Source organism: Lepidothrix coronata, unplaced genomic scaffold (genome assembly GCF_001604755.1).
Source record: "Lepidothrix coronata isolate B3197 unplaced genomic scaffold, Lepidothrix_coronata-1.0 Scaffold72, whole genome shotgun sequence".
Taxonomy (NCBI): Eukaryota; Metazoa; Chordata; class Aves; order Passeriformes; family Pipridae; genus Lepidothrix; species Lepidothrix coronata.
In genome coordinates, this window is record NW_016690252.1 from 1,295,404 (window position 1) to 1,322,501 (window position 27,098).

Here is a 27,098-nt window from a genome sequence, read left to right on the forward strand (position 1 = left end):
GGGGTCCTGGGAGATAGAGGGTACAGTATTGGGCAGGATCAGCCCTGTCTCAGCTCCCAGGGATTGGCAGAAGATGGTGCTGTTACTCCTCTCTCCACTGCAGTCGCTGGGGACCAAAAGCCTGGGCTGATGCCAGGTCCCTGCTTCCATGGGGGGTCTCAAAGCCTAGGGGGCTCCATCCTTTTGGGGGACAGTGCCAATGTTGGGTTTGTGGTGGATGGACCTAGACACAGCAGGTGATGGTTCTGAGAGGTTTACACACACACACACACACACACACACACACACACACACATATACATGTTGGCAGACATGCTACATGCATGTATACATGGAGGCAGGCAAGATTGTTGTCTGTGTCTGTGTGTGTGTGTGTGTGTGTGTATTGCCAGGTCGTGCAGATGGGTGCGTGCATGTAGAATAGTTTTCAGGTGGGTGTAGGCACAACAGGTGGTGGCACATGAGTGTATATAGGTAGAACAATCGTTTGCTTGTCCACACGGTCTGGGCAGTTGCACACATGTGAGTGCTGGGACACGTGGGTAGGATGTGCATGTGTGCATGTGCCTGTGCAGGTGAGATAAGTGTGTCATGCATGTGCATGTGCACAGTGTGCAGTACACGCACCAGCAAGTATGTACACCCTTTTGGTCACCTGTGTGCTCATAGTCAGATTGTGTGTATGCACACATGCACGTGGGCACACACAGGCTGGGTGTGCTCACACGTGTGTGTTCCCATGGGCTGCGAGGCCTCCCTGGCCCCACACTGTGGCCCTTCCCTGGGGTCTAGCTGGGCCCTGTTGGGAAACACAAGCGATCCCACACAAGCTGGTCCGCCTGGGAAGGCGCTAACTCAGCAGCTCGTATCAATACCGCTCCACTTACAGCGAAGGCCGCATAATGAAAATCCGATGGGCACGCTGGTGGGAGTAAATAAGTATGCCATTAAAATAAGAAAATCAAAGCTCTGGACAGGTCTTTTCTCTTGCCCATTGATTTCTTTTATTACGGAAATATTGCTGCTAAATAACATTAGTGTGAACAATCTCAGCAGTGTTTTCTGTAGCGCCTGTGTCAATAACTCCATCACGGGTGGGGGATCCCCCCAGCCTGGCCGCAGGGACAGCAGCCTGGTCCATGCTAAGGGCTGCTCTGAGGGTGCCTTCCTCAGCATTCCCAGCTAGGCAGGAGCATGCCAAGCAGAGAAACCATGCAGCATTGGTGTCTCAGACTCAGGAACCCTGGCTGCTTTGCTGCAGCAGGAGGGGTTCCCCCAATCCCAGCACTGAGCACAGACAGTGCCAGGCATTCAAGGTTTCCAAAAAGCATCCCTTCCCTTTGCTGCACGTGTTTGCAGCCTCTTAGTCAGGTTAAGTGTCTCCAGTGACCAAAGAGGAAAAATGGGTCCTGGACAAAGCATGTCATGAAGGCTTTTAGTACCTCTGCCCCTTCCTCCCCACACCTCCTCATCCGTGCCTGGGTCCATGCTGGCTTGACCCCACTCCCTGCAGCTTGCTATCACTTGATTCTCATGGAGAAACTGAGCCACAGGGTGGAAACTCATCCACAGTCACCCAGCTGCAGCACAGCCCCTGTGCCAGGGCCAAGGCTTGCACTTCAACTGCTCCTCTCCCCCTTGGCTACCCAGGCACCCATCCTTCAAAATGCCCACAGACAGCAGAGGCATCCCTGTAGGGGCAGAGAGTGTGACCAGGACACACAGAAGATAGGCACCCTCTGGTACCCAGAGGCCAGATAGGACCCCAGGCTACCTTAAAGGACACCAAATCCTTGTGGACTGGCTGGAGATGGGTAAGGGGAGTAAGCCACAGACACCCGTACCCTGGGTCTGGGTCTGGCTCTGCCTCAGCCCCAGCTGAAGCAACTGTGAGTGGCATCTCCCCAGAGCCACTACCAGGACAAATGCACATCGCTGCCTTCCTAACACCTTCCCCCTGCAATTCACTTTATCTTGCTGTCCCTCCACATGCCTACCCACAGTAGGTATTGATCAGCCCGCAGGATCTATCTCTCGATTCCTCCTGCGGTATCTCTCTGCTCTGAGTATCTCTCACTCCACTCCACTGTCTGCTGTGCCCGTCTATACCTCCACTATCTATCTGTGCTGCCTCAACCACAGCTGTCAATAGCCTTTTGGGGAATTTCTCTCCAGCTGGGAGCATCACCAGACCCTATCAGTACAAAACGCTGAGCAGGAGGGTGGAGGTGACATGGTCCTGCTTGCTGCACCGAGGAGAGCCTGAGCACAGACGTACTTCATGACACAAGTGCAGAACCCCAGAACTGCTGTTGTCACTGTGCAGGCTCTAAAGAGGAACTGAGTCGTGCTGGTCAGGCTGGTCCCTTGGTGGCCAAGTCCAAGGCGATGGGGCATGCTGCACCCCCTGGAGACCTTGGTTTTGCCACTTAGCCAGCCTAGCCACATCCCACATCCCTGGGTGCTACACTGACCCAAGCATCTCAACCCCCCTGTCTTGGATAAGGGGAGCTTCACCAAACACCTGCTTGTTGAGCCTTGGAGTAGTCCCACTACCATTACCAAGTCTGTCTCATCCCACCCAGCCCAGCCTTCAGTGTGCAGTGGATCAGGCACAGCCCAGAGCAGAGGGTGCCAGCACCCTGGGGTGCAAGGCAGCAGCACTGTGAGGGGAGGCTGGAGCCATGGAGGATGGGTGTCCGTGCAATGAGTCCTGGGGGTCATCTGGCTCAGTGGATCCCTCTGGAATAGGGCCAGGTCTCATCTTCCCAGTGGCAATTCAACAAGAATGCCAGCCACCAACAAACTAATGATCAGAGGGGCTGACAAGCACCGGGAGGTCCCTACCTCTGCTGCAGCTGGATGGGATGGGCCAGCGCAAGCTACAGCTGTCCAGCCCTGAAATAGGACAGCCGACAGCTAATTTATCTCCTGTGCAAACATAAACAGCGTCTGGGGGCCCTGTAGGGTCGGGAGCTGCCCTGCTTTCCCAGGAAAGGGTCTGATATTTCCGGGAGAGCCTCTCTGGTGAGCGTGCTGCACTATGTTCAGTGCGGCTGGGGTGCCAGGAGCCCAAGAAGCCCTGAGAATCATCAGTGCCATGGCAAAACAAGGGGCAGTTTCTCCAGAGATGCTCACAGGAAGCCGGAGAGCCCAGAAGTAGAAGCTTTTCCCCACAAAAGGAAATAGTGAAGGGGGCAGAGGATCAGCCCAGGCCATGAAGCCTGACAGCAAAGTCAGCTCCTGCCACAGCCACGGTCAGTGGCTGTTTCCACAAGACGCTCCAAGGAAAAGGGAGGATTTGGCTCATGCTGGCTGCCCCTGGCCCCTGCACCACACAGGTGGCTGTGGAGGGGACAGGGCCAGCAGCCCTTGGCACCCAAGCTCTGTCATTCCATGCCACTGATACCCAGTGCAGCAGCATGAAGTCTCAGTGACCAGCTGCTCTGGTTATAGGATGGAGCCAAAGCCACAGTCCCGGTGATGTGGGATGACACTGCTCCCCAGGGATTCATGCAGACCCTGCAGCTGCCCTGGCCAAAAAAAGCCCAAGGAAAAGCAGGCACCTCCTTTGCCTCCTGGAAAAGTTTCCTCCATAAAAATGAAGTCAGGAAAAACTGGCAGGCAGGCAGGTGGAGGGGGAGTAAGGAAACAGTGTGGGGAAGCTGCCAGCAGGTGAAGCCCTGTGCTTCCCCATGGCCTCTGGCCCACCCAGAGCAGTGAGATGCTATGTCCTCACTCCATCTTACATCCTTGTCTGACATCTGGAAACATGCTTGATGGTACCCTCGTTCCACACTTTACCCCATTGCAAGCAGGGCTACAGGGCAAGCCAGCAGCACTGAGCCACCCCAGTGACAGAGGAGGTGCTTGGTCTTATCCCACCCATGCCAGGAAGCCTATCTGGGCATCCAGGCCACACTGCACGTCTGATCCCTTCAACCAGGGAACAGGCACACACAGCATTCCTCAGGAGAATCCCTCAGAGGTCCCAGCGTGAGGGCAGGTCTCAGTCCCCACCATGGGACATTGCTACTGGATGAGGATGTAGTCAGGGTTCAGCACTTGGAGCTTGCCCTAAACATCCCTTTGCAGCTGCACATGGATTGACACCCAAATCACCCCCAAACACAGGCACATGCACCCACCTGCCTGTGCACACAGCACACACCCCCACCTCTTCTAACACGGACTGCACACACCAGCAGGTGAACACACAAAACACACACATGCAGATATAAGCATGTATTATTGTCCCCAGCAGCAAACACACACACGTGTTCAGACTGCAGGCGTGTAATGCACTCACCTCTCCCAGCAGGCACAGATACAGGTGTGCTCAGACACCCTGCACACACGTGTGGTGGATGCTCGTCTGTCTCAGCGTGCACATACCTATGCATTCAAGCAATGAACACACACACTCACAAAAGACCTTCTCCCAGCACACACAGATATCTACACACACACCTCCATAAAGGTGCGCAACGGGTGCAACACTCAAACATCTGTGCACAAACCCCTCGCGTACCCCTCCTATACAGTCCCCTCTCCTCACACATCGATGTGTGCACACCCGGAGAGCCTGCACGCACCCCCATGCACTCCCCTCTTTCAGCACCCCAAAGCACGCAAGAACACACAAAAATTGGGGGTCGCCCAGCCCCCCGCGCCTCCAGCCCCGGCCCCTCCTGCCGCTCCCCGCAGAGTGGCCCCGGGCTGACTCTCGGCGGGCCCGGCCGGGGCGACCCTCCGGGGCTGCCGCAAGCCCGGCCCTCCCCGGGTGACTCCCTTGACGTGCGCTAGCAAATGGGAGCGGGGAGGGGTGTTGCTTCTGACTGCCACTTGTTGCAAAAAAAAAAAAAAAAAAAAAAAAAAAAAAGGGGGGGGGGAAAAAAAAAAAAAAAAAAAAAAAAAAAAAAAAAAAAAAAAAGAGAGAGAGGGGAAAAAAAAAAAAGGAAGAAAGAGAGAAAGAAAGAAAAGAGGGAAAAATCCCACCCACCCTCATCTGCTGCGGAATAAAAGAAATATCGGCGGGCGCGGCGCCATGTGAGCGGCGGGTCGGGGCCGGGACCGGGCGGAGCAGCCGGCAGTGCCCCCCGGGACGGCGGGGCGAGCCCCGGGCGGCGCTCGGAGCCGGCGGCATGGTGGAAAACCCCAGCCTGGCGGCCAAACCCGCCCTGGTGAGGGACGGAGCGGTCGGAGGGGCCCCGGCAGGGCGGGAGTGCGCGGCGGGAGCGGGGTGGGGGCACCCGCGTCGGACAGGGAGCGGGATGGGGATCCCCGGTGGGAGCAAGAGGAGGGTCCCGGGAGGACCAGGGTGCCCGGTGGGAGCATCGGAGGGATCGGGACGGGGTCCCCGGGGGGGACGAGGCGGCGAGCGGCTAGGTAGGAGACGGTTCCCGGTGGGACCGTCGGGGCGGAGGTCTCCGGTGGGAGCGGGAAGAGGGTACCCGGTAGGACGAGGTTCTCGGTGGAACAGGGGCGGGAGTATCACCAGGACATGGGTCCGAAGCCGACCGAGAAGCGAGTAAGACAGTGACGGAGGTCCCGGGTCGGACCTGTCCCCGGTAGGAGCGGGAAGGGCGTCCACCGGAGGAGCGGGGATGTGGTACCGGAGGGCCGGGCCCCCCGTAGGGTGAGCGGGTGGTCCTGGCGGGGGGAGGCAGCCCCTCCGCAGGGGGAGCCGCGCCCGGCGCGGCGACGGTTCCACGGGCAACTTTTGGGCAAGGCCCCCGGGAGCGGCTGGGAGAGCGGGTGGGGTGGGGGGTGCTTCCTCCCTTCCCTCCTCCTCCTGCTCCTCCGCCGGCGGCGCTGAGGCCGTGCCCTGTGCCCGCAGCCGGCCGCCCCGCCGCGGGGACCAGGGGCGGCGGGGGGGCTGCGCTTGGCGGCGGTGATGGAGAGCCTGCAGCGGCAGCAGGCGGCCCGCCTGGCCCGCGGCCCCGACGGCGCTCCCCGACGGCCCCCGGCCGAGCCCGGCCCCAGCCCGCCGCCCGCCGGTCCCCGCCGCCGCCCGGCCTCCGGCCCGCGCCCGCCGCCCGCCGCTCTGGGGGAGGAGGAAGAGGAGGAGGAGGAGGAGGAAGAGGAGGAGGAGGAGGAAGAAGGGCAGACCCGCGACCCGCCGCCGCCCCCACACCACGAGTGGACTTACGAGGAGCAGTTCAAGCAGGTAGGAGGCATCGCTGCCCGTCACCAGCACCGGCTGCTCCGGGCAGGCATCCCCGGTGTCCCTCCAAGGTCCCCAAACTCGGGGTTTAGCCCTCCCTGAATGGGCACCTCTTATGCCCCCAAACTGTCCCACCCTAAATGCTCAACCCCACACCCTATCCCAGTCCCAAGCCAAGCAGACAGCCCCAGTACACCTATTAACCCCAGATATTATTGCAATGCCATGCTAAATGAGAACCCCCAAGGTATCCATCCACTGCCCCCAAACCTCATCCCGGGAAAGTACAATCAGTGCAACCCAGCATCCCAGTCCTGGCTCCTCATCCTCCTCTAAATGAGTGCTCCCTGAATGCTCCTCACTGCCCCTGCCCCTAAGCCCTGTCCCACCCTAATAGGCATCCTCATGTGCTCCCCATCTCCCTGTCACCAAACCCTGTCTCACCCCTGCTTCATGATTCCACCTCCTCAGTGTTCCCTTTGCCTGTCCACAGGCCCTGCATCATGATGGGCTGCCCCGTGTCCAGGCATCTCCCTGTGCCCACCTGCATCCCTGGTGCTTTACATAACGGGTAAAACAGGCTGACCCCTGTCCACAGAGGTTTTGCAGAGGTGAAAAAGGGCAAGGGCTCTGGTGTGCATGGTTATCCCAAGGAGCCAGCAAGCCATGGAGCTGAGCTCCCTTGTGTCCCTGCAAGGACCAGGTCATACTGTGGCTGGTAAATGCAGCCCAATGATTTCCTACATTGGAGGGAGCAGCACACTGATCCTGCTGCCTCGCTCCGGGTGGGCGTGGGGGACACCCCTCTGCCACTGAGATCTGGTGCAGGGAAAGGGCTCATATATAGGACGGAAGAAAGATCTGCCTGTATTTAATGTGCTGGTTAGCGCATGGTGAGTGCCACTCCACACAAGGGTGTGGGCATGGAGTGCACAGTACCAGGCCAGGTTTGTGCTCCCCATGAGCTTCGTTGTCAGGGAGAGAGGGGCACAGTGGGTGACAGGGAAGATGTGGTGAGGGGAGAGGACAGAGATGTCCCTGTACAGCTGGTGTGTGGCATTTTAGGATGGCACCACTCAGGAACAGGAGGAGGAAGGCAGTTCCTGCCTCATCCAGTTCTGGTGGGAGAGGATGGGAAGAGCAACAGGGACTCAACTTTTAGCTGTTGTGGGGCCTTTTTTGTTTCAGGAGTGCTCAATAGGTTGTTGTTTGGAGGGGCCAGGGCTCACACACTGGGCACCTGCCTGCCTGTGAGGCAACAGGTACAGGGGCACAGGCAGCACCGGCCTCGCAGCCGTGCCCGGGGATGCTGCCAGTGCCCGACGCTCCTTGAATCAGCCTGGGGAGGGCCGCGGTGGGTGAGCTGCACAGGCCAAACAGCTCGTCCGGGAAGTGTTACATTACACCCTGCTGCAGAGAAAAAGGCTGACTGTCCGGTTCCTGGGGTCAGCCGGGAGGTGGGAAGCGGCTCCTCCCTCCTGAGGAGGCTAGAGAAAGCATCCCCGGCATTTCTCGTCCTTCAGCCTCACGCCCTGCCCCTGGCTGGGGCTGCCTGTGCTCCTCGTGCAGGGCAGGAGCATTGTGAATACTGGGAGAGAGATGGCAGGAGAGGTTGGGGTGCGAGATAAATCCTGCCATCACTTCCCAGGGCCAGAGCTGGCTCCTTCCTTGCTTGCTCTCTTTTCTTTTTTTTTCCAGTCATGATTGGAAAGGTGATGCACCCCTGCTCTGGAGACCCCCACCTGAGTTCCCACCTGATGGCATGTCCCAGACAGCCCAGGGAACAGTGGATGTCCCCCTGCAGTTTAAAGCAGGCTGTGGTGCCAGCTTGCTTTGTGGTCTGCAGGGTGGCTGTCATTCCCGTCCCTCCTCTGTCATCATGGAGGAGGGGACATACCCCTGCCTGGGAGGGACATGTCCTTGCTGGGCCCTCCCCAGGCTGCAGGGCTGTGGCTCACCCAGCCTGGGGAACAGGTTCTCTGCTCTCCACAGGGAGTAAGTGGGAAGGCTGTGCTTTGGCTTTTGGAGGTTTCCCAGGGGCTGGGCTGTGATGCTGCGGGAGGGAGGTGGGGGGAAAGCATGCTGGAAAGCTGCTGGGGTACTGGCAGTGTGGGCATGGGGGCCCCAGAGCTGGAGAGAGACCCTGTGGTGACCAGGGCTATGTTTCCCACCAGGACTCCCTACCTGAAACTGCCCCAAGCCATCATGGCATCACCTGAGACAGGTCTTAGGGTTTGTCCTTGCTGTCATCCTTCTGGGTCAGTAGCATAGCTAAGTGAACAGGGACCACCAAGTCCAGGCTGTTTTGCAGAAGGTGGTCAGGGAGACACTTCCCCATCTCTCTGCAGTGGGGAGGACACCCCTATGGGGATGGGTTGGTGGATTGGTGCAGGACCAGCCGTGGAAGGGTTTCCACACAGTGCAGTGGTGCTAAGAATGGGAGCAGCGAACAAGGGTGTGGTGGAGGAACCCCCTGAGGGTTAATAGGCAAATGCTGCTTTGCCTAGAGGAGCACTTTGGGGAAATATCCCCTGTGTTTGCCCTGGTTTTATATGCTTCCTGAGACACTGCTTTGGGGAGGTGGGGTGGGGGCTGGTGAGACCTTTGCTCTGACTGGGAGGGCCGCTCTGCTGTTACGAGGTTGAGACCCCCTCACCCCTACCTCTTGCATCAGCCCCTGGCGCCAGTGTATGTACATTGATAAGGACACATGGGTAGAGATCTGAGCAAAGGTCTGGGAGGTCTCCCCACCCAGGGCTGTGAGGCAGCCTCAGCCCTGAGGTGGGGGGCACCGAGTGGGGTCTGACTGTGCAGTACCCATGAACCCCAACTTCCTCAAGGACGGAGATGCTGCCAAGTTGCAGTGCTGTGGTGCTGCATCACATTTGACTTGGAGGGCACTGATTAAGAGCTTGGCATTGCTGGTGCCAGCTCAGCTCCATGAATTCATTTTTCCTGCCAGGGTAGCTCCGCTTATACAGAGGGATGGGTGCTCTCGTTGCCTCTAGGCAATGGAACACCACCAGATCCCCAGGCTTCCTTCTCTGTCCCCCAGGGCAGGAGGGATTCAAACACCTGGGCTTTGTGTCCAGCTGTCAGTGGAGTGTTTGCTGGCAGGAGGATGCCTTCCCTGCCAGGGCCCCACCAGAATGTTCAGACTCATCTGTGGTTGGGGGAAACAGGACCCTCTGAAGCTCCTTCCTCCCTTCCCAAGAGCAGCTGACAGGGGTGAGCCCCAGCCAGCCCTTTAGGGACTCTCAGGTATCTAGTGGCCTCAGCAGTGAATTTGGGGGTGGCTGGTTTTGCCAGCAGCTGTTTGCCATCATCCTCGGCCTAATCCTGGTTCGTCCTCCCTCCTGCCCTGCCTGTCCCTGATACTGGCAGTTGCCTCTTGCACCCACCCGCCTGTCCCTCACATGCATTTAGGGAGGGCTTGCCGGCTGTGAATGCGTTCACTCACATCTCAAAGCCTAGAGGAAAGTGCCCCAAGTTGGCTGTAGCCACAGATCTCCTCGTGCCACAGATCTCCACCTCATGCCTTGGAGTCACCCCAAAATGTGGTGGTAGAGTCTGTGATTTGCTTTCTTCTGTGGTGGTGTCACTGAGAGATTGAGGGAATGGAGGCAGAAATGTCCAGGGAATGGAGGGAGAGACTGAGGAGGGGGAGCCTGGGGAGAGGGAAGTGGTCTCCATGCCCCAGCCCCCTCCTCGCCTCCAGCGCATCTTCAACCCAGGTGCAGCAACAACAACTGAAGGGCTCCCAGAGCTAAATTAGAGAGTCTCTGGTTACATTGCGGAGGCAGGGAGGGGGGGTGTGGATGTGGTGTGTTTGCTCCTGTCCACGTCTGCCTGGAGGCTTCTATTCAGTAAACTTGTGGGCAGAGCTCTGCTCCTAGTCTGGGACCACCTGCAGCAGGAAGGTGGCATCAGCAGCAAGGGTCAGTGTGCTAATCCCCAGAGCTCCAGCAGCTCCAGCAGCTCAGCATGAGTGCAGGGCACAGGGCAGGAGCAAGGGGCTGCTGGGGTACAACTGGGAGTGAATACAGAAGTGTTTTGGGTGTGTGTGCATACAGACCAGAGTGAGTGCATGGACCCATGTTAGTGCCCATGTAAATGTGGGGATACGTGTCTAATCCTTTGTGAGGGCTGATGCACGTGTGTGGATCTGTGAGTGCTCCTGTGTTTAGCAATCCTTGGGAGACCCTGTGTGTCTGTATGGATCCATAGACTGTGCAAATGTATATGAACCCGTGTGAGAGCCGGAATGGGCTTATGGATCTGTACGAGTGTGTGGGTGTGTATGCACCCATACGTGTGTGTGTAGGGATGTGTATGAGACCACGTGTATGTGTGTGCCCACACACGTGTGGTGTCCCAGTGTGTGTGTCCACATGCATGCACGTACCACTGTCTCCGTGTATGGAATTGCATGGACCCATGGGTGTTTGAGGCAGGGTTTGGGGGCTGAGCCCCCTCCAAGACCACCTCTGCTCCCGTTCTCCAGCCCGGCATGCTGAGCAGTCCTGGTGTGTGCCAGCCCCCTGCTCCCCCTGCTGCCCCAGGGCACTTCCCAGTCCCACTGCAGCCTGGGGAATGCTGGGAGCCTGAGGAGCTGCCATGACACCATTTTCCAGCTGGGGGTCCTGATTGCTTGAGGCTGGGGGCTCCAGAGAGGACATGTAAAAACTAGTTGAGGGTGTGAGAATAAAGACGCTTCGGAGGGCAAAGGAGCACTGTCAGGAGCCCCCCTCCTGCAGCTGCCTCTGGCACCCTCCTCAGCCGCCTCCCCAAGATCAGATGCGAGTGGAGAATTTGGAGGGTGATGCACCCCCACACCAACCTGGGGCCTTTGATCATCCACTAACTGGAGTAATAATGGAAATAAATTCCCCACGCTGGCAGCCAGCTGGGCAGGGCTGCAGCGGGGAGGTTAGATCTTGGGTGGTGGACTTTGGTCCAAAGGCCATTTTGCAGCTGTGTGGGGGTGTGGGAGCAAGCTCAGGTGTGTGTGGGGGTGAGTGTGCATAGGGGACAGGCTGTATAGGATTGTGTGAGTGTGCACAGGAGGGACGTGTAGGAACATATGAGCATGCACAGGAGGGGGGCATGTGCATGGGCATGCACATTAGTTGTTGTGCGTGGGGAGAGTGTGTAAAGGGGATGGATGGATGTGCACAAGGACTGTATGTGCACAGGAAGAGTGCATAGGGGTGTATAAGTGTGCATAGGGTCTGAGCAGAGGGGGAGCATATTTAGGGGCTGTGTGAGCATCCATAGTGGGGCTGTTTGTCCAAGGATGTTGAGTCCAGGGTGAGTTGCACAAGGAGAGCAGGCACAAGATTGTGTGCATCTGCAGAGCAGGCTGTTATGTGCATGAGTGTGCAGAGGGTGAGCATAACTGCGTTCCTGGGGTACAGGGCAGCCAGTGGCGATGCCTGCTTTGGTGGGGCTGTTCTCCCCTGTAGGCTGCAGCTTGGGGCTGCTCTATCGTGGATCCAGAGCTCACATCCCGGGTCTGTGGCAGGGCATAGGTGACTACCAGCCCCAAATGCTCTTTCTTCTTGGGCACTCAGCTCTTTGGAGGCCAAGACAGGGACTAGGGTTGCCTGCATGGGGGAGCCGGGTGGGGAGGGCCACCAGCCCTTTCTCCCACATCATCCCTTCAAACCAGACAGAGGAAGGTGATGGGGCCAGAGGTGCACGAGGGGGAGCAGGTATTGAGCAGCCAGTGCACATCCCAGGCACGCACACAGCCTGCCCCCCCTGGGTATGCACCCCCATACTCACCCAGCCCTATAGAAGGTGTGTCCATGCACAGACCCCCAGGACGTGCCCTGTGTGCACACACAGGGTGTGCATGTGGATGTCCCCCGGGAACACCTGGGGTGGTGCTGGTGATGAACAGGATCCCAGGACTCTGATCACCCCAGGAGGGATCGAAGGCAGGGAGGTGTCCCACGACTTCAATCACTCAGGGAGGGATCGTGAGGGAGACAAGAATGGAGAGGGAGGCAGATATGAGGAGCAAGGCAAGGCTGGAGGGGGAGGCAGTGGTGTGGCAAGCGCCGGCAGGTCAGGGAGGTTAACCCGAACAAATCCGCTCATTGACTCCCTGCCTGCTCAGCCATGAACGAGTAACAAGGCGCTGATCTTGGGGGACGCGCGTTCTCCGGGAAGCGAGACCACCCCACGCCGTGCCGCAGCCCCCAGACAGATGGGGCACACAGTAGGACAGGGCCATGGATGGCACCCACAGTGGCACCACACAGCATGTTTCCTCTGCGTCCAGCCCTTGCGGGAGCTGAGCCGGTACCCCGTGCCTCGGCTTCCCCTCCTGCAAAATGTGTTGAGCAGGAGGCTGGGGACCCTGTGAGCCCCCCCAGTTCACCCCGGGGCTGTGGGCAGGGGGCTGCCCATCTCAAGGCCAGCTCTGCCAGCACACAGTCCCTCACCTTGCACAGAACCGGGTTAATGTTTGCAGCAGGCAGCCCTCCCGGGAGCGGCAGTGCCTGCTGTGGCGGGGAGGGGGGTTTTAATGACCTGCCGGATCTGCCGCATTATCAGCGCTGATTAAACCTGCTGCTCTATAAAGCGCCGTTAAATATTAAGCGTGATGAAAGGATCTTGGGGGGGAGCCACGGCTCTGAGGGAGGTCTCCAAACGGAGGTGTCCAGCCCCACAGGTGGGGTGACCACTGCGGTTGGCGATGTTGGGGTGAACGAGCATCTCGGCACCCGTCAGGGCTGTGGGGTCAGGGGAGTAGCGTACCCCCAGGAACCAGCAGTGCCTTCGAATGCAGCCGTCGTCCCAGCAGAGCCGTCCCATAACCATTAACTTATTAACAACTGGTGGCAGAGGCGAGTGGTGGCTCACAAGGTCAGGGGGTGGTTTGTGCCCAGCGGGAAGTGAACTGCCCCCCAACTCTGGCAGAAGGGATGGGGAGGAGGGACCCACAACCCCTTAGCTTCCTGTGTGTGGTCTATGGCTGGGGGGTTCTGACTGTGGACACTGTTGCGTGTCCGATCCCTGTACCCCCGGGTGTACAGGGCTGTGCCTCAAATGGCAATAGCCAGTTTCCTTGATTACCTGCAGAGTAAACTGAGGCACTCATGGCTATTCCCCCTATGCTATCAGGGAGCAGGGTAGAACCAATTCCAGTGTCTGGGTGCCTGGTTGGTGTGCATCATTTCCCTGAGGGAGGAAGCCAGAGACCCCTATTCAGAGGCGACAGTGGTGCTCTGGAGGGGTGCAGTGACTTCAAAACAGTGCGTCAGTGGTCAGCCCCCCGTGGCGTGTGGCTGCACCCCAGGAGGCCAGGGGAGCAGGGAGACAAGTGTTACCTGAGTGCCCTGCGTGAACAGGGGCCAGATGGAAAAATTAGCAGTGCAGATAATCAATGTGGTGCATATTAAGCGGCTCAGGGTTAGGAGGGGGGGTTGCAAAGTGGGGGGGAGCTGAGCTGGGTCCGGGATCGATACAACTCATATTAAGTGGATTAAATCCTGGCTTCCGATCCGAGCCCTGGCTGCCAGCAGGAGGTGGCAGCTGAGCAGGGGCTGCGCGGGGTCCCGCTGAGAGCTGAGATTGCTTCCCTTGGCAGCAATGCCCTGGCGGGAGTGTGCAGGGGCTCACTGAGGCAGGGCAGCCTGGAAATGCCTGTGGGGTGCCTTAGCACCTCACCACATCCTTCCACCGTCCAGGGAATCAGCTAGGCTAAGTGGTCTCAGGAACCCCAGCTCCATCCCTGCAGGCCCCCCTGGCTCCAGGAGAGGCATCTCCTGGGTGAGTGAGTGGAGCTAACAATGTTATTTGATTGCGGTGAGGAGGAGGAGGCACAAGGTTTATTCACGTGCCTTTAATAAACCATGTTCGACCCGCTGACCTTTAACCTGCCTGACAAGTGCCGTTATCCCCACCCCTTAAGGAATATAGATGTCGCTATGGCAGTGGGATGACAGGAGGGAGCAGGGTCCCAGGGCTGCACCCAGGGTGGGGTGGGGGATGAGGACATTCTGCCCTAGTCCTGCACCAGCACTCAGGCAGCGGTGCCAGGTGGAGTTGGGGTGGTGCTGGGGTTCCGTGGCTGATGGGGTGGCCAAGCACCGTGGACCCCAGAGTCCCCGAGGTCGGCAGGGCAGAGCTGCACTGCGCACTGGTGGGGTATCGATCCCGGGACTTGACAGTTTAATACTTCTGTTTATAGAGGAATATAGTTACATCGATGGCGTTAAATGAGTTACTAATTATATCAATACAAACACGATTAAAAGGGTCCTTGCTCATAGGTCACCACAAGCAGGAGCCGCTGCTTGTGTTGCACAACTGCCCCCAGGCAAGGCCCACTTCACTGCTCCGAGGCACATGGCTGGGGCAGCATGTGCCCCTGCAGGGTGGGGTGTGTCCACCCACATAGAGTGCCTGGCTGGGGTTTTGCATGTATGTGTGGGATTGTGCGGATACAGCTGTGGTGTGTGTGCTCCACTGGTGGTGTGTGTTCCAGTCTCAGGCTGTGCATGCCCATCTGGGGTGGTGTGTTCCAGTCAGGGGCTGTGGATGCACATATTGAAGTTCTGTGTGCATGTAACAGCAATGTGCATGTTCCATCTAGGGTTGGGCGTGCATGTTTGGGGCTGTGCGTGGCTGTCTGGGGCTACATCTGCCTGTCTGGGGCTGTGTGTGCCCCTCTGGGGTTGTGCAGGCCTGTCTAAAATTGTGCATGTACATATGGGGTGTGTGCCCATGCACATGTGGGGTTGTGGATGCTCGTCCAGAGTGGTGTGTACCCATAAAAAGTCTGTGCGTGCCCACCTTGGGGTCATGCCAGCCCACCTGGGGCTGTACATGCCTGTGGGAGGCTGTGCCCATCCAGACATGGTTCCTGTGTAGGGATTTGTGCCTGTGTGGGCTGGGCATGCGTGTGCAGGCTCGTGCACGCTCATGTGTTGTTCTGCTGTGCACGCTGATGCAAGGTTGTGCGTGCCTGTGCAGGGTTGTACGTGCCCATTCGAGCTTGCATGTGGCCCTGAGGAGGATGTGTGTCTGTGTACAGGGCTGCGCACGTGCTTGTGTGGAGTTTTGCAAAGACCATAAGGGGTTGTGCACACTCATGGGGGCTGAGTGTACCCACACTTGTGGGGTTGTGCAAGCCCATACATGGTTGTGCATGCCTGTGTAGGGTTGTATATGCTTGCGTGGGCTTGTACACACCCATGTGGGGTTGTCAGCCCTCGTGGGGTTATGTAGAGCCAGGTGAGGTGTGTATGACTCAGGAGAGTTCTGATCTGCCTCTTAGATGGTCAGTCCCCAAGTGAGGTGGGAGGGGACCACAGTCCCCACCGTGTAGGAGGAGGAGCAGGGTGAGCAACAGGACCCAGAGCCCTGGGTTATGGATGGAGTTGGATTTCTTTGGGGATAGGGCTGAACGATAGGTCCCTTCTTGCCTGGAGTCTGTAGCAGACCACCACCTATGCCAACCACCCATGCTACCCCTGTGTCACTCCTGTGAAGCTGTGATGGCAGGATGCCTTTACCATCCTTGTCTGGGACTCAGTTCCCACCCCCCATGAGTGGGAATCCCCCAAAACCACCTCCTCTCCAGCCTGAGCATCCCCAAAATTGAGGGAACACCTGGTGCATCCCAGTGTACCCAAGGACCTCACCGTCTGGTTCCCTGTTACTCAGCTCTGCTCTCGTCTCCACTTAAAAGCTGGCCTTTGTCCCCCGTGTGATGTAACATGGTTTTGTATCTCAATGCCCCACAGATGAAAGGTTAAGGGTTAATAAACAGTGGAAAAATAGAACCTGGCACTTGGAGGTCACACCTGTTTTGGGGGCTGGAGTCAGTAGGAACCCGTTCTAGGTGGGATCCTGCCTGGCTTGTAGGAAGGAGAAACACAAGTGGCACCCTGGGTCACAGCAGGGGTGTGTGGGTGCAGAAATTCAACCACTGGTGATCCCCGGGAAGGCCGTGGCTTCCCCTTGCTGTGGGATGAGTGGTGGTTGCCAGTTTTGGGGCATTTGTTCCTGCTTTGACAAGCCAGGAGATTTCAGGGGATGTAAACGGGCTTGATGGGGAGCAGTGGGGGTCGGAGCCCTTCCACAGGCAAGGAAATGCAGGCAAAGCCTGGCCGACACAGCCTTCCTGGGGCAGAAATCAAAGCAGCCTCCTGGAGCTCTGCTCTGAACCTGACCTAGTTACTGTAATCAATGGCTTGAGGAGCTCCTGGGAAAGAACAGGCAATGAGGAGGGGGCACAGAGCAAGGCAGGGAACACCACGATGGAGGAGAGGGACAGGGTGCTGGCACTCACGGTCAGGGCACTCCCAGAGCAACCAGCTGCAAGGAGGGGATGGGTGAGTGTGGGATCTAGAGAGCAAGGAAGCAGCACAGATGGAACACCACGGAGCCAGGCAGTTCAGCACCAGTGTGCATGGTGGGAGTCTGGCAGTAGCACCCATAGACCGGTTCAGGTACAAGCAGTTAGCACCCTGACAAGGGACAGGCAGCTGGCACCATGCGTTAGATGAGGGACCGTGTTAGATGTGTCTGTTCAGTGACAGGAACCATGGGGTGTCTGTAGGAGCATCCCTGCATCCTCACATCCTCATATGGCCCCATGTCCCTTCCACCCCTGCATCCCTACATCTCCATGTCCCCCAAGTCACTTCATCCCTATATCCTTACATTCCCACGTCCCTGCATTCATGTATCCTCATTGAATCCCTGCAACTCCACATCCCTACATTCCCATACCCCTGCACCTGTACATCCCCATATCTCTGCATTCACGTCCCCATCGCGTCCCTGCATCCCCCCCATCCCCACGTCCCATGTCTCTGCAGCCTGATGTCCCTAAAGCACAGCTCCTTTTATCTGTCTGGTGAATGATGTGCTGGGAGGGGGGGGAGAGTGTGCTCCCTTTCTATTGGTTTTTAACGGCCTTTCCCAGCACAATTGTTTTTTAAACGACTCTATTTTGTGCCTGACTTTGTTTTCCAGCTTGCATTTCTTTGTATATGTTTTGGAAATCCATTCTGGACTGCTGAGTTTTGTTTCTTTTCAATGGCTTTAAATTCTTGCCGGGCTTGCTGGGAGGAATTGGTGTCTATAGCGTCTTCGATTGGTGCTAATTTTTCCTTCATGTGCTCTGACTTTTACTGCTGGGCCATCGATCTGGCGGGCTCCAATTTGTCATGGTCACTCAGGCGCTGTGCTGGAATCAGGCGAGCCCCGACTTTCGCACGGAGCCGGCACTTCACGTCCCTGGCGTAGGGGCTGCACTCGCCTCCCCGGTGCTGTCCCTCAGCTCAGCTCAGCTCGGGGGTTGTGTCCGTGTGTCTGGACCTGCATCCATACAGCACACTTAAGTATCCTCGCAGTGTGCATCTGTACAACTGTGTGCTCAGTCACCGGCTTGCAAACGCATCAGTGCACCCACAAACTTGCTGGGGCAGCCCCCAGTGCTGGCAGCTCCCTCACAGTAACCAGTGCCCAGCCCCCAGTGCTGGCAGCTCCCTCACAGTAACCAGTGCCCAGCCCCCAGTGCTGGCAGCTCCCTCACAGTAACCAGTGCCCAGCCCCCAGTGCTGGCAGCTCCCTCACAGTAACCAGTGCCATGGCCAGGCCAATTTTCCCTGCCCTGGCATGGGACCAGCATCTCCACTGTGCAGCTGGACATGTGTCCCTGTGAGGGATAAAATCTGAGGAGGATGCTGATCCTGTGCTGGGACTTGGTGAACACTAGCAGTGCTGAGCAGTGCTGAGCCAGAGAAGAGCTGAGCAGGGCTGAGCATCCTGATCCCAGGGTCTGGCCTGGGGTTTGCTGTTGCCCCTGGGCTGAAACACTGATTCCTCCACCTAAGAAGGTAAGGAACAGGGGGAAACTGAAGCACTGACTCGGCATCTCTGCAGCAAAGGTACAAAATAGTGGTTTTTAGGAAGCCCACACCAGACCCCAGGCACAGGGAGAGTCCAGTGCTGCAGCACAGAGGGTGTGTTAGGGAGTTCTGTCCGTGGTGCACACAGAGCCTTTTGTTGCTGGCAGAGCAGGAACGTGGGGCCAGGGATGATGCCAGGTCCTGGCACAGCCAGGACCCTCTGCCTTTCTCACCTCCATGTGCCAGCAGCACTGACCCCTCTCTCTCCTGCCCCCAGCTCTACGAACTGGATGAGGACCCGAAACGCAAGGAGTTCCTGGATGACCTCTTTGGCTTCATGCAGAAGAGAGGTAAAGGTGGGTGGCTGGGGTGGGTGTCAGTGTCTCACCCCGGCCTCAGCTGGCTGGCAGGGGCTCATGGTGTGATCCTCTCGGGTCTGAGCTGCTCCAGGTCACTGCGAAATCCCCAGGCAGGTCCTGCTGTGCCTTCCCTGCCCCACCCCCCCGGAGCCCCAGGCTGGGGCAGCTGTCCATGCCGATTGCCCGTCAGCGATCCCAGCACAGATGCCCACTGGGAACACCTGGTGGGGATGGCCATTAGCATACCCCTCCCGGTGGGGATGGCCATTAACATCCCCCTCCCGGTGGGGATGGCCATTAACATACCCCTCGGAGACAAGCGATAGCAACACCCGTTAATGATACCCATTAGCAGTTTTCAGGGCGTTTTAGTGATGCCTGGTCGGAATGGCCTTGGCAGTGCCCATTAGGGCTCCCCATCAGCAGCACCTGGTGAGGATGCCCACCACCAGCATCTCTCAGCGATACCCATGGTGTGCAGGACTGGGGCCCGCGCCGGGCACCCAGGGGTTAAGGGCTCACCAGCCAACCCATCCTCATCGGAAATCTTTGCTATCGGCATGGGGGGCCGTGCCGGCTCCCGGGGACTCGATAAATGCTTTAACCTTCGCCCTCCCCGGCCGGGCCTCCGACAATTAAAAGTTGCCGAGCGCGGGCGTGTGGGCGGCCGTATTAATTAGAGCCTTTTGCTGGTGTGTGGATTAATGAACAAGCCGCTCGATAGCCAGTAAACCCCAGGCAGAGGTTAATGCCGAGCTAATTAACAGGGGACGGCTAAAGGGGGGGGGCTGCGGGAGCAGCGGGGCTGGCCTGTGTGTGGGGTGAGGGAGGGCAGAAAGGGGCAGTTGCCCTCGTGCTCTGCCCGTAGGAAGGGTGATGAGGGTACTCTCCTGTCTGTGGGGCTGCAGGGTTTGACTTTTGGGTCAGACTGAGACACCACAAACTTGTTTCACTCAGTGCTGTGCTGTGGGGCGCTGGCCCAGCCACGGGGCTCATGCTGGAGCTAGGCTGGAGGTGGTGGAAGGGCTGGGTACTGCCCTTATGGGTGCCCCCTGATCCCCCTGGCCCTGGTGCAGGGCTATGGGGAGCGAATGGGAGCATCGGTGCTGTTTCGGCCCCCCAGCATCCATCAGCTGCAAGATTCATGGGCTGTTCTGCGGCTTCATTATCTCTCTTTCCAGAGCTAATTAACTCCCTCGCTATTGGGGCCGGGGCTAATTAAGTAAGTGCCTGCTGGTCTGGGGAGGAGGGAGGGAGCTGCTTGCTTCCCTGATGGTGCTCTATTCTACATCGTTCTGTGTGGGGCTGTCCTGCTCCTGTGCCCGCTGTCCCCTTCGTCCTTTATTTCCTCCAAGTGGGTGCTGTCCCCCTGGGGAGGGCAGGCAGGGATGCAGGTGTGTAGTTATGGGTGTGCACAAGCCTGTTGGAGGAGTTGGTGATTTTGGAGTCGGGTAGCAAAGAAAAAGGGGACCAGAGGGGCTATGGGGCAGTGATGGGACTCTCAGGGTCATCAGGAACTGGGTAAGAAGCACCCACGGATGAGCCATGGCAGCTGCTTCTGTGGCACTCAGGGGTTCACAGGCAGGCCTGTGACACCCAGGCTGTGTCCCCAGGGTGGCAGTGGGCCAGAAGGGATTAATGCCCACAGGGTGAACCCTAATGAAAGAGGATGTGTCCCCCCTATGTCTGTCAGGGCAGTTTCAGCACTGACGTTTGGCAGCAGGGTGGAAAATTAGCAGGGCTGAAAAATGGGTTGGGCACAGCCCCTCTGAAGCCACCCCATGGCACAAGGGCCTACCTGGCCACAGTGGTTAATGGGGGTGATACCACCACCCCCATCAGATACAGGCTACAGGCAGTGGGGCACCTCATCCCCATGCCCCAACTTCTGTGGGACCCCAAAAGCAGCGAGCTGGGTCATAGGGGGGCTGTTTCTGTATTTGCTCACCAGGGATCTGCAGCCCCCCTCCCCATCTCCGTGCCAAGCCAAGGGCCCTGCTGATAACACGGGACCATTAATCAATCAAGGCGCTAATTGCAGCACCACAATGGCTGCATCACCTCCCTGGGCTTTTGTGGCCCTCGCCCTGGCTGGGGCCGGGACCATCACTCTGCGGGGACGCAGACAGGTGCCTTTGTCAGTAGGACAGGCATCGGCTGCCCGCCCGCACAGCCGTGAGATTAATGGCGAGCCACTTTCACTGGCCACCACGGCTGGAGAGGGGGGAAGAGGAAAAAAGCAGTCCATGGGCCATTGAGTGGGGGATGAGACCCTGCAAACTCGCGTTTGGGAGGGAGGGAGAGCCCTTGAATTGCACCTCTCACCCCCCCCGAGGTGATGGGGCTCATGCCAGCAGCCCCCACCAGGGCTGGTGAGGTACTGACAGCAGATATCAAGTCAATATCTCTACCTTTTTCCCAGGAGGATAAACTCCTCTCCCCCTTCCAGACCTGGTGAACAACACAGTCACACACACACAAAAAAAAAAAAAAAAAGTTAAATGAACTCAGTAAAAGAATAAAAAGAGCTCATTTTTCAGGCTTATGTGAAGAAGCCGAGCCAATATCAGGGCCATAAATTAGGGATGCTGGAGGATGGCGGTGAATGACGGCTTCGTTTGAGGGGCGAAGCACGGTCGTGACAGCCTCCCCCGGCCAAATGGATGGCTTTCCAATACTGCCTGTGCCCCGCCACCTCGCAGAAGGAATAAATATGGGGTGGAATGGGACAGGATGGGATGGGGTGGGATGGGATGTGATGCTTGTCCCTCCTCTGCCCTGCTGCAGCTTTCAGCCACTGCCCAGACCATTGCCCCGAGGTGCCAAGGGTGAGGGGCTATTTGGGGGTGCTGAGAAAGTGGGGAGGGGGTTGTAACCAGACCTGGTGGCTGTGGAGACCATGCTGGTCTATATTGGGCTCACAGAACCCTGGTGACCCCATGGCCTCGGTGAGGGGGGTGATCCTGGGGGACCAGGAGTCAGGGTCTCTACTAAGGGTACTTCAAGGGGTTTGGGGTCAGGTCTCTTGAGGCAGGGCACCGAAGACCTTTAAGCAGTGGGAGGTGCTGGAGGCATCTTTGAGTTTGAGAGGTTTTTCAGGGACTCTTGTGAGAGTGTCTCTGTGTGGGGCTGGGAGGGAAAACCTGTCCACAGATTGTAGAGTGAGTCTCCAGAAGGGTTGTGAGGGGCATCCCTCTTCAGAGAGGTTGTAAGGTGGGTCCCTTCTTAAAGTTTAGATGGAGTCTCTCTTTGTGGGGCTCTGAAAGGGTGTTACACAGTGAATCCTTCTAGGATGCTCTGAGATATTTTGTGGATTGATGCTCTGTAGAGAGCTCTAAAAATTGCAGAGGCACAACCTTCTCCAAGAGAGTCTGAAGAGGACACTTTGCCCATCCCACTGTGGCTCCACATGCCAGCTGAGAGCATACCTGGCCCCACTGACAGATCCATCAAAGGTGACCCTGTGCCAGCATCCCGGGGTCTCCCCTGCTCTTGAGCAGAGTGCCACTCTCCCAGGCACCCTGGGGTCCTGTCTGCACCCCACTGTACCCGTGGGCATGGAGAGATGTGTCTCTCATTGTGGGTACCTGCAGTGACAATGGGGAGAAGGTGGAGGCTGTGTTCCCAGGTAATAAGGGCCCCTGTGGGCTCCCCCCACACCCTTTTCTGTCTCCTTTGTGCGTCTGGAAGGGACACCAGTGAACCGCATCCCCATCATGGCCAAGCAAGTGCTGGACCTGTACACCCTGTACCGGCTGGTGACAGACAAGGGTGGCCTGGTCGAAGTCATCAACAAGAAGATCTGGCGGGAGATCACCAAGGGCCTCAACCTACCTACCTCCATCACCAGCGCTGCCTTCACCCTCCGCACACAGTGAGTGCCCGGCAGTGGGGGTAGGTGGGAGCACCTGCCCTGGGGCACACACCCTGCCCTGGGGCACCCACTGGCTCAGCTCTCCCAGAGCCCTGAGTGGGGTCTGACATGGACAGCCTCAAAAGTGGTTGGAGGGCTCTGCCCCTTCCCAAGTGCCATCCCTACCCTGAGCCCAGCTCAGCATGGGGCTTGCTGGGAGGTGCGTGATGCTGGATCTCATCCTGGCTCTCTCCCTGTGCAGATACATGAAGTACCTGTATCCCTACGAATGTGAGAAGCGGGCACTCAGCTCTCCTGGGGAGCTCCAAGCTGCCATTGACAGCAACCGCCGGGAGGGACGGAGGCAGACCTTCGGCACAGCACTCTTCAACTACTCGCCAGCCAGCACCCAAACCCTGCTGGGCGCGCCCAAAATGCCTCTGCCAGCTCTCAGCATCTCCACACACACCTGTGGCCAGCTCAGCCAAGTGCATGGTGTTAAGAAAGGTGGGTGAGGATCACATCTGCCCTGCAGCAGCCGTCTCTTCCCAGGGGTGGATACTACTCCAGGAGCAGGGATGTTCCCTGTCTGCTCTTGCTCTTTTTGCTTGGAAAATACGAGAAATTTTGTTCCTTTAGTCCCTTTCTGGAACTGAGAAAAGTTTATTTCTGCTGGCTTTGGAGGATGACCAAACCCAGATGATGCAGGGGATGGTGGCCCACCCTGCCCTGTGCTGGTGGGATGAAGTAGCACCAGCCGGGGATGGTGGGGTGGAGTGGGGATGAGGGGCCCCGCTGAGGTCTCTTGGTTGTTGCAGAGGACGGCATGCTGACGGCAGCAGTGCCGGGGCGCATCGCTATCCCCGTGGGACTGGCTGGTCACCACCTCACAGCAGCTCAAGCAGCAGCTGCCTCGCAGGCAGTGGTGCTGGAGCAGCTGCGGGAGAAGCTGGAGACAGGGGAGCCCCCGGAGAAGAAGGTGGCCCTGACAGCAGAGGAGCAGCAGCGGCTGGTGCAACACGCACTACAGCACAACCTCCTGGCTGTGGCCTCCCAGTTCCCTATGAACGTCAAGATCTCCAACCGAGGTAACGAGGTGCAGCACCTCAGCTTGGGCTCACCCTGTTCCCAGGTGGGAGCAGCAGCGGCTGGAGAGGAGCATGGATGCCCAAAGGGTCCTTGCTTCTCTCTCTAAGGCAGGTTCTTGTTTCTGTTTCTCTTAACACTCATATTGGTATTTCCTTTCCCCAGATGACAGACAGGAGACCGCATTGAACCTGTCCACCAACGGCATTAGCAGTATCAACATGTCAATAGAAATAAATGGAGTTGTCTACACAGGTAAATAGAAGGGCCGCTTGGCCTGTGTAATTGCGGCCGGGAAATCCAATAACTTATAGCCACTGCCTGGCCAGCAAGTCCTTCCTTCAATCTGATGTCTTTACTATAAAATCCATCGTAATGAAGTGGCAGGGCCTGGGGAGAGGGGGCAGGAGAAGGAGGGGGTCAGCAAGGGTGGAAATTGGCCCACAGCAGGTGCTAGCAATGAAGGGCCAAAGTGGGGGATGGACAGACTCAGGCTGAAAAGTGAGCCTGCCCTTAGGGTCATCTCGCATCCCAGAATCCTGCAGGCAGGGCTTGGATTTGAGCTCACCCTGATGCTAGTGTGCCCAGAGGATCTCTGGCTGGGTGGTGGGTTTGGCTGGTTCAGAGCATGGTGTTGGGTGCAGGGGAAGGTGTTGGGGTGCTTTGCTGGAGCAGAGGATCCTTTGGGGTGCCACTGTGCACCTATGTGGCCAAGCAGTTCATCCCATGTCCCTCAGCTCCACACCTGCCCTGCTGAGACACCCCTCAATTAAAATCGATGGCTTTTCCTTCAGGACTTAAATATTTAACGAGCCAGAAAGGTCAGGGCTAATCAGCATGTGGGGCTGCCAGCCAAATGGGCCCAGGCCACCCCACAGGCAGCCTCATGCATGTGGAGACAGCTGGGCTGGGGGAGACATTGAAGGTGATGAGGGGGAGATGGAGCACCCATGGGTATTGCTCCCACACTCCCTAGCCTGGGTGCTGGGGGGAAGGTGAGCAGATCCCCCAACCCTGGGCTTGCCCTCACCCCCCTGCTCTTGCTCCCCAGGTGTCCTGTTCGCCCGCCGGCCCTCAGCTGCCCCGGCACCTGGTGGAGGGAGCACCCAGACCCGTCCGAACGCCATGCCTGCCCCAAACCCCCTGCTCCCACCCTCCTCTCATAGCCACACTCCCACCAGCGCCTCACCGTAAGGCAGAGGCCTGAGAGCACCCTGAAAGCAGCTGGGGGTGCCCAGGGTGTGGGGGACTGAGCTGTGGGACCCCACTGGGCCGCCACGGTGGGATGGGGGACCCCAAGGTGCCTGTTGCTCCAATACTGAGCTGTGTCCATGCAAGGCCCTGAACACCCAGGTGGGCCCTTTTGTCCCTTGTCCCTGTGTGTGCTCTCTGACACGCAGACACCTCTTCTTTCCCAAGGCACTGCCCCCAGGTGACCCCCTGTACATCTCCTGCTGCCCTGCTGCCTGGGGCACCCCCTGGGACCTGCATGCTGCATCCCCTACATCCTGCAGCCCCTTTACCCACCTCAATGCACGCACTGCTGCCCCTGTACACACCTCGATGCATACACTGCACCCCCAGTGCACACACTGCATCCCCTTGGTGCCCACGTGAGGTCTCCATGCACACCCTCCATGCAAATGCTGCAGGCACAGTACTCTGCAGCCCCTGTAAACTGTAGCCACATATACACTGCAGCCCCTATATATATACTGCACCCCCTACCCACTGCAGATGCCCCTACCCAGTCCTCCTGCGCTGCCTGGGCTTGCTGCCTCTGCCCTGAGACACCCCCGGGGTGGTGGCATCTCAGCCCCCCAGGTCCTCAGCTCAGGGGGTGTCACCCTGGTGGGGGCAAATAATGGGGATATTGGTGGGAATGGTGGGGGTGGAGCTTATTGAGGTGGGGCTGGGGTTGGGGGTTAATACTGGGGTGAGGGTTGAGGGCATGGAGGCCCAGCAGAGCCCCCCCACCACCAAAGACTGCCCAGATGTCAGAGTCCCCCAGCCGGAGGGTGGGGAGACAGCGGGCACTCCAAACTACCTCGTTGGGGCTGGGCGGGCTCCTCTTCCACCTGCCTGCACCCCAGGGTGCCAGAGCAGGTGAGTGTGGAGCAAGGCTCACCTCTACCTCAGCGTGGGGGGCTCGGCATCGCCAGTCCTGCCCCCTCGCTCCCATCGCAGCTGTGCGACTCCATGTATCCATTAAAGGAAACAAATTGCTGAACCAAACCAGTGTCGAGGGGTGGTGTGCATGACAGGGTACCAAGCTCCTCCAGGTCCCTGTTTGGGGGTGTAGGACACCCCTGCAGCCTGTGGTACCCGGGTTATCAGCTCTAATGGCTGAGGTTTCACAGCCCGCCTCACGTTTGCCTCCGGTGCAAGGATTGCCTCAGTTTCTGAGAGCTCTGAGTTGCAAACAGGTGCCCTACATCTACCAGAGCCCTCAAGCACAGGTTGCATCATACTGGGCACCAGTTCCAGTCATGCCAGCCAGGCCACGAGGCTCCCTTCCCCTCCAAGCTCCCTGTGGCAGCTCATCCTTGGGTGGGGATCCCATTAGGCCGCCTCTGCCAGGCAAGGAACAGGGCCCTGGGGCTGCTGGGGCCACGGCCATGGGGCTGTGAGGTTGCACCTGGTGAGTTGCCAGCAGTGCTGGGCCAGCCTGGTACCTGGGCAGTGCCCACAGAGGACACAGGTGACCCAGGTGGGGCTGGGAGGCACAGACGTATGCGTGGGTGGTCACGGGTGCCTGTATGGGTGCACATGGAAAGGCACGGAGATATTCAGGCACTCAGTCACCACACACGTGCCCAGATGACTTGTGCTCCCTTGTACAAAGTCGATGGCATTCACACTCACACGTGTGGGCAGATGCACGTGCTCGCACAAGCACTTGCACACACGTGCAGCCACCCGTACACATGAAGAGGCATGAGGAGCTCCCGTGGGACAGACACCCCAGCCAGAGGCAGCCACAAGGACAGGTCCACCCTGGCATCCATTGAGCCAGGTCCCTGGCACCCAAGGGGACAGATACTCTTGATTGAAAGTCCCCCCTTGGGACAGACCCAGCCCCCTGAGAAAACCTCCAGCTCTTGGGGACACCCCCAACTACTACCACAGTTACTCAGGGACAGCCCCAGCCCAGCCGAAGGGGACATTCACAGTCTCAGAGACAGCCCCAGCCCCTCGGGGACGCGCCCAGTCCCCCGGGGACAGCCTCAACCCGAACCCCCGATCCCACGCGTGTAACGCGGTCGCTGTCCAGAGTGCTGCAGCAGCGCTGCCCGCCCCGGACCTGTCCTCGGGGGCAGGGGAACGTGGGGACGCGGCAGGGACATGGAGGATAAGGGTGTCACGCTAGGGACGCTTTGGGAACACGCGGGTGACACAGTACCCTTGCAGAGGACCCTCGGTCTGCCGGGTCCGGCTCTACAATCTGTATCCCGGGTTGGGGGCAAGTCTGTGAACGTGTGTGTGGGGGTGTATGTGTTTGTGAGCGTGCCAAGCGGAGCCAGAGTGGGATTGATGCAGCCTTAATTGGGGTCTTGTGTTCCTTGTCACTGCTGTGAAGTGCTGACCACAGCTCATCGAGCACCAGAGCCCCAGGGAGCCAGGAGGGCACACGCGGGCCCACATCCCCACTCATTACCAGGCTCGGGGGGTGATGTGTGTTTCCATGCTCCCTGGGGGGCTTGGGGACACAGCTGCTGTCACCTGAGTAACCAGCCGTGATTGATGCCCACTTCCCC

General features: G+C 58.4%; 1 protein-coding gene across 1 annotated transcript; it reads left to right on the top strand.

Moving 5' to 3' along the window:
- The first annotated feature begins 5,896 nt into the window (after nucleotides 1–5,896).
- Nucleotides 5,897–25,243, top strand: ARID3C (AT-rich interaction domain 3C). The gene is made up of 7 exons (XM_017819011.1): nucleotides 5,897–6,169; nucleotides 18,320–18,392; nucleotides 22,092–22,275; nucleotides 22,517–22,761; nucleotides 23,073–23,342; nucleotides 23,506–23,595; nucleotides 24,392–25,243. Exons 1-7 carry the CDS (start codon nucleotides 5,897–5,899, stop codon nucleotides 24,532–24,534), a joined length of 1,278 nt encoding a protein of 425 aa, XP_017674500.1. The 3' UTR covers nucleotides 24,535–25,243.
- The last annotated feature ends 1,855 nt before the right edge of the window (nucleotides 25,244–27,098 follow it).

Coding starts and splice junctions, on each gene's coding strand:
- ARID3C (XM_017819011.1), top strand. CDS start 5,897: ATGGAGAGCCTGCAGCGGCAGCAGGCGGCCCGCCTGGCCCGCGGCCCC. Junction 6,170..18,319: donor ACGAGGAGCAGTTCAAGCAG/GTAGGAGGCATC, acceptor TCCTGCCCCCAG/CTCTACGAACTGGATGAGGA. Junction 22,762..23,072: donor AGTGCATGGTGTTAAGAAAG/GTGGGTGAGGAT, acceptor TGGTTGTTGCAG/AGGACGGCATGCTGACGGCA.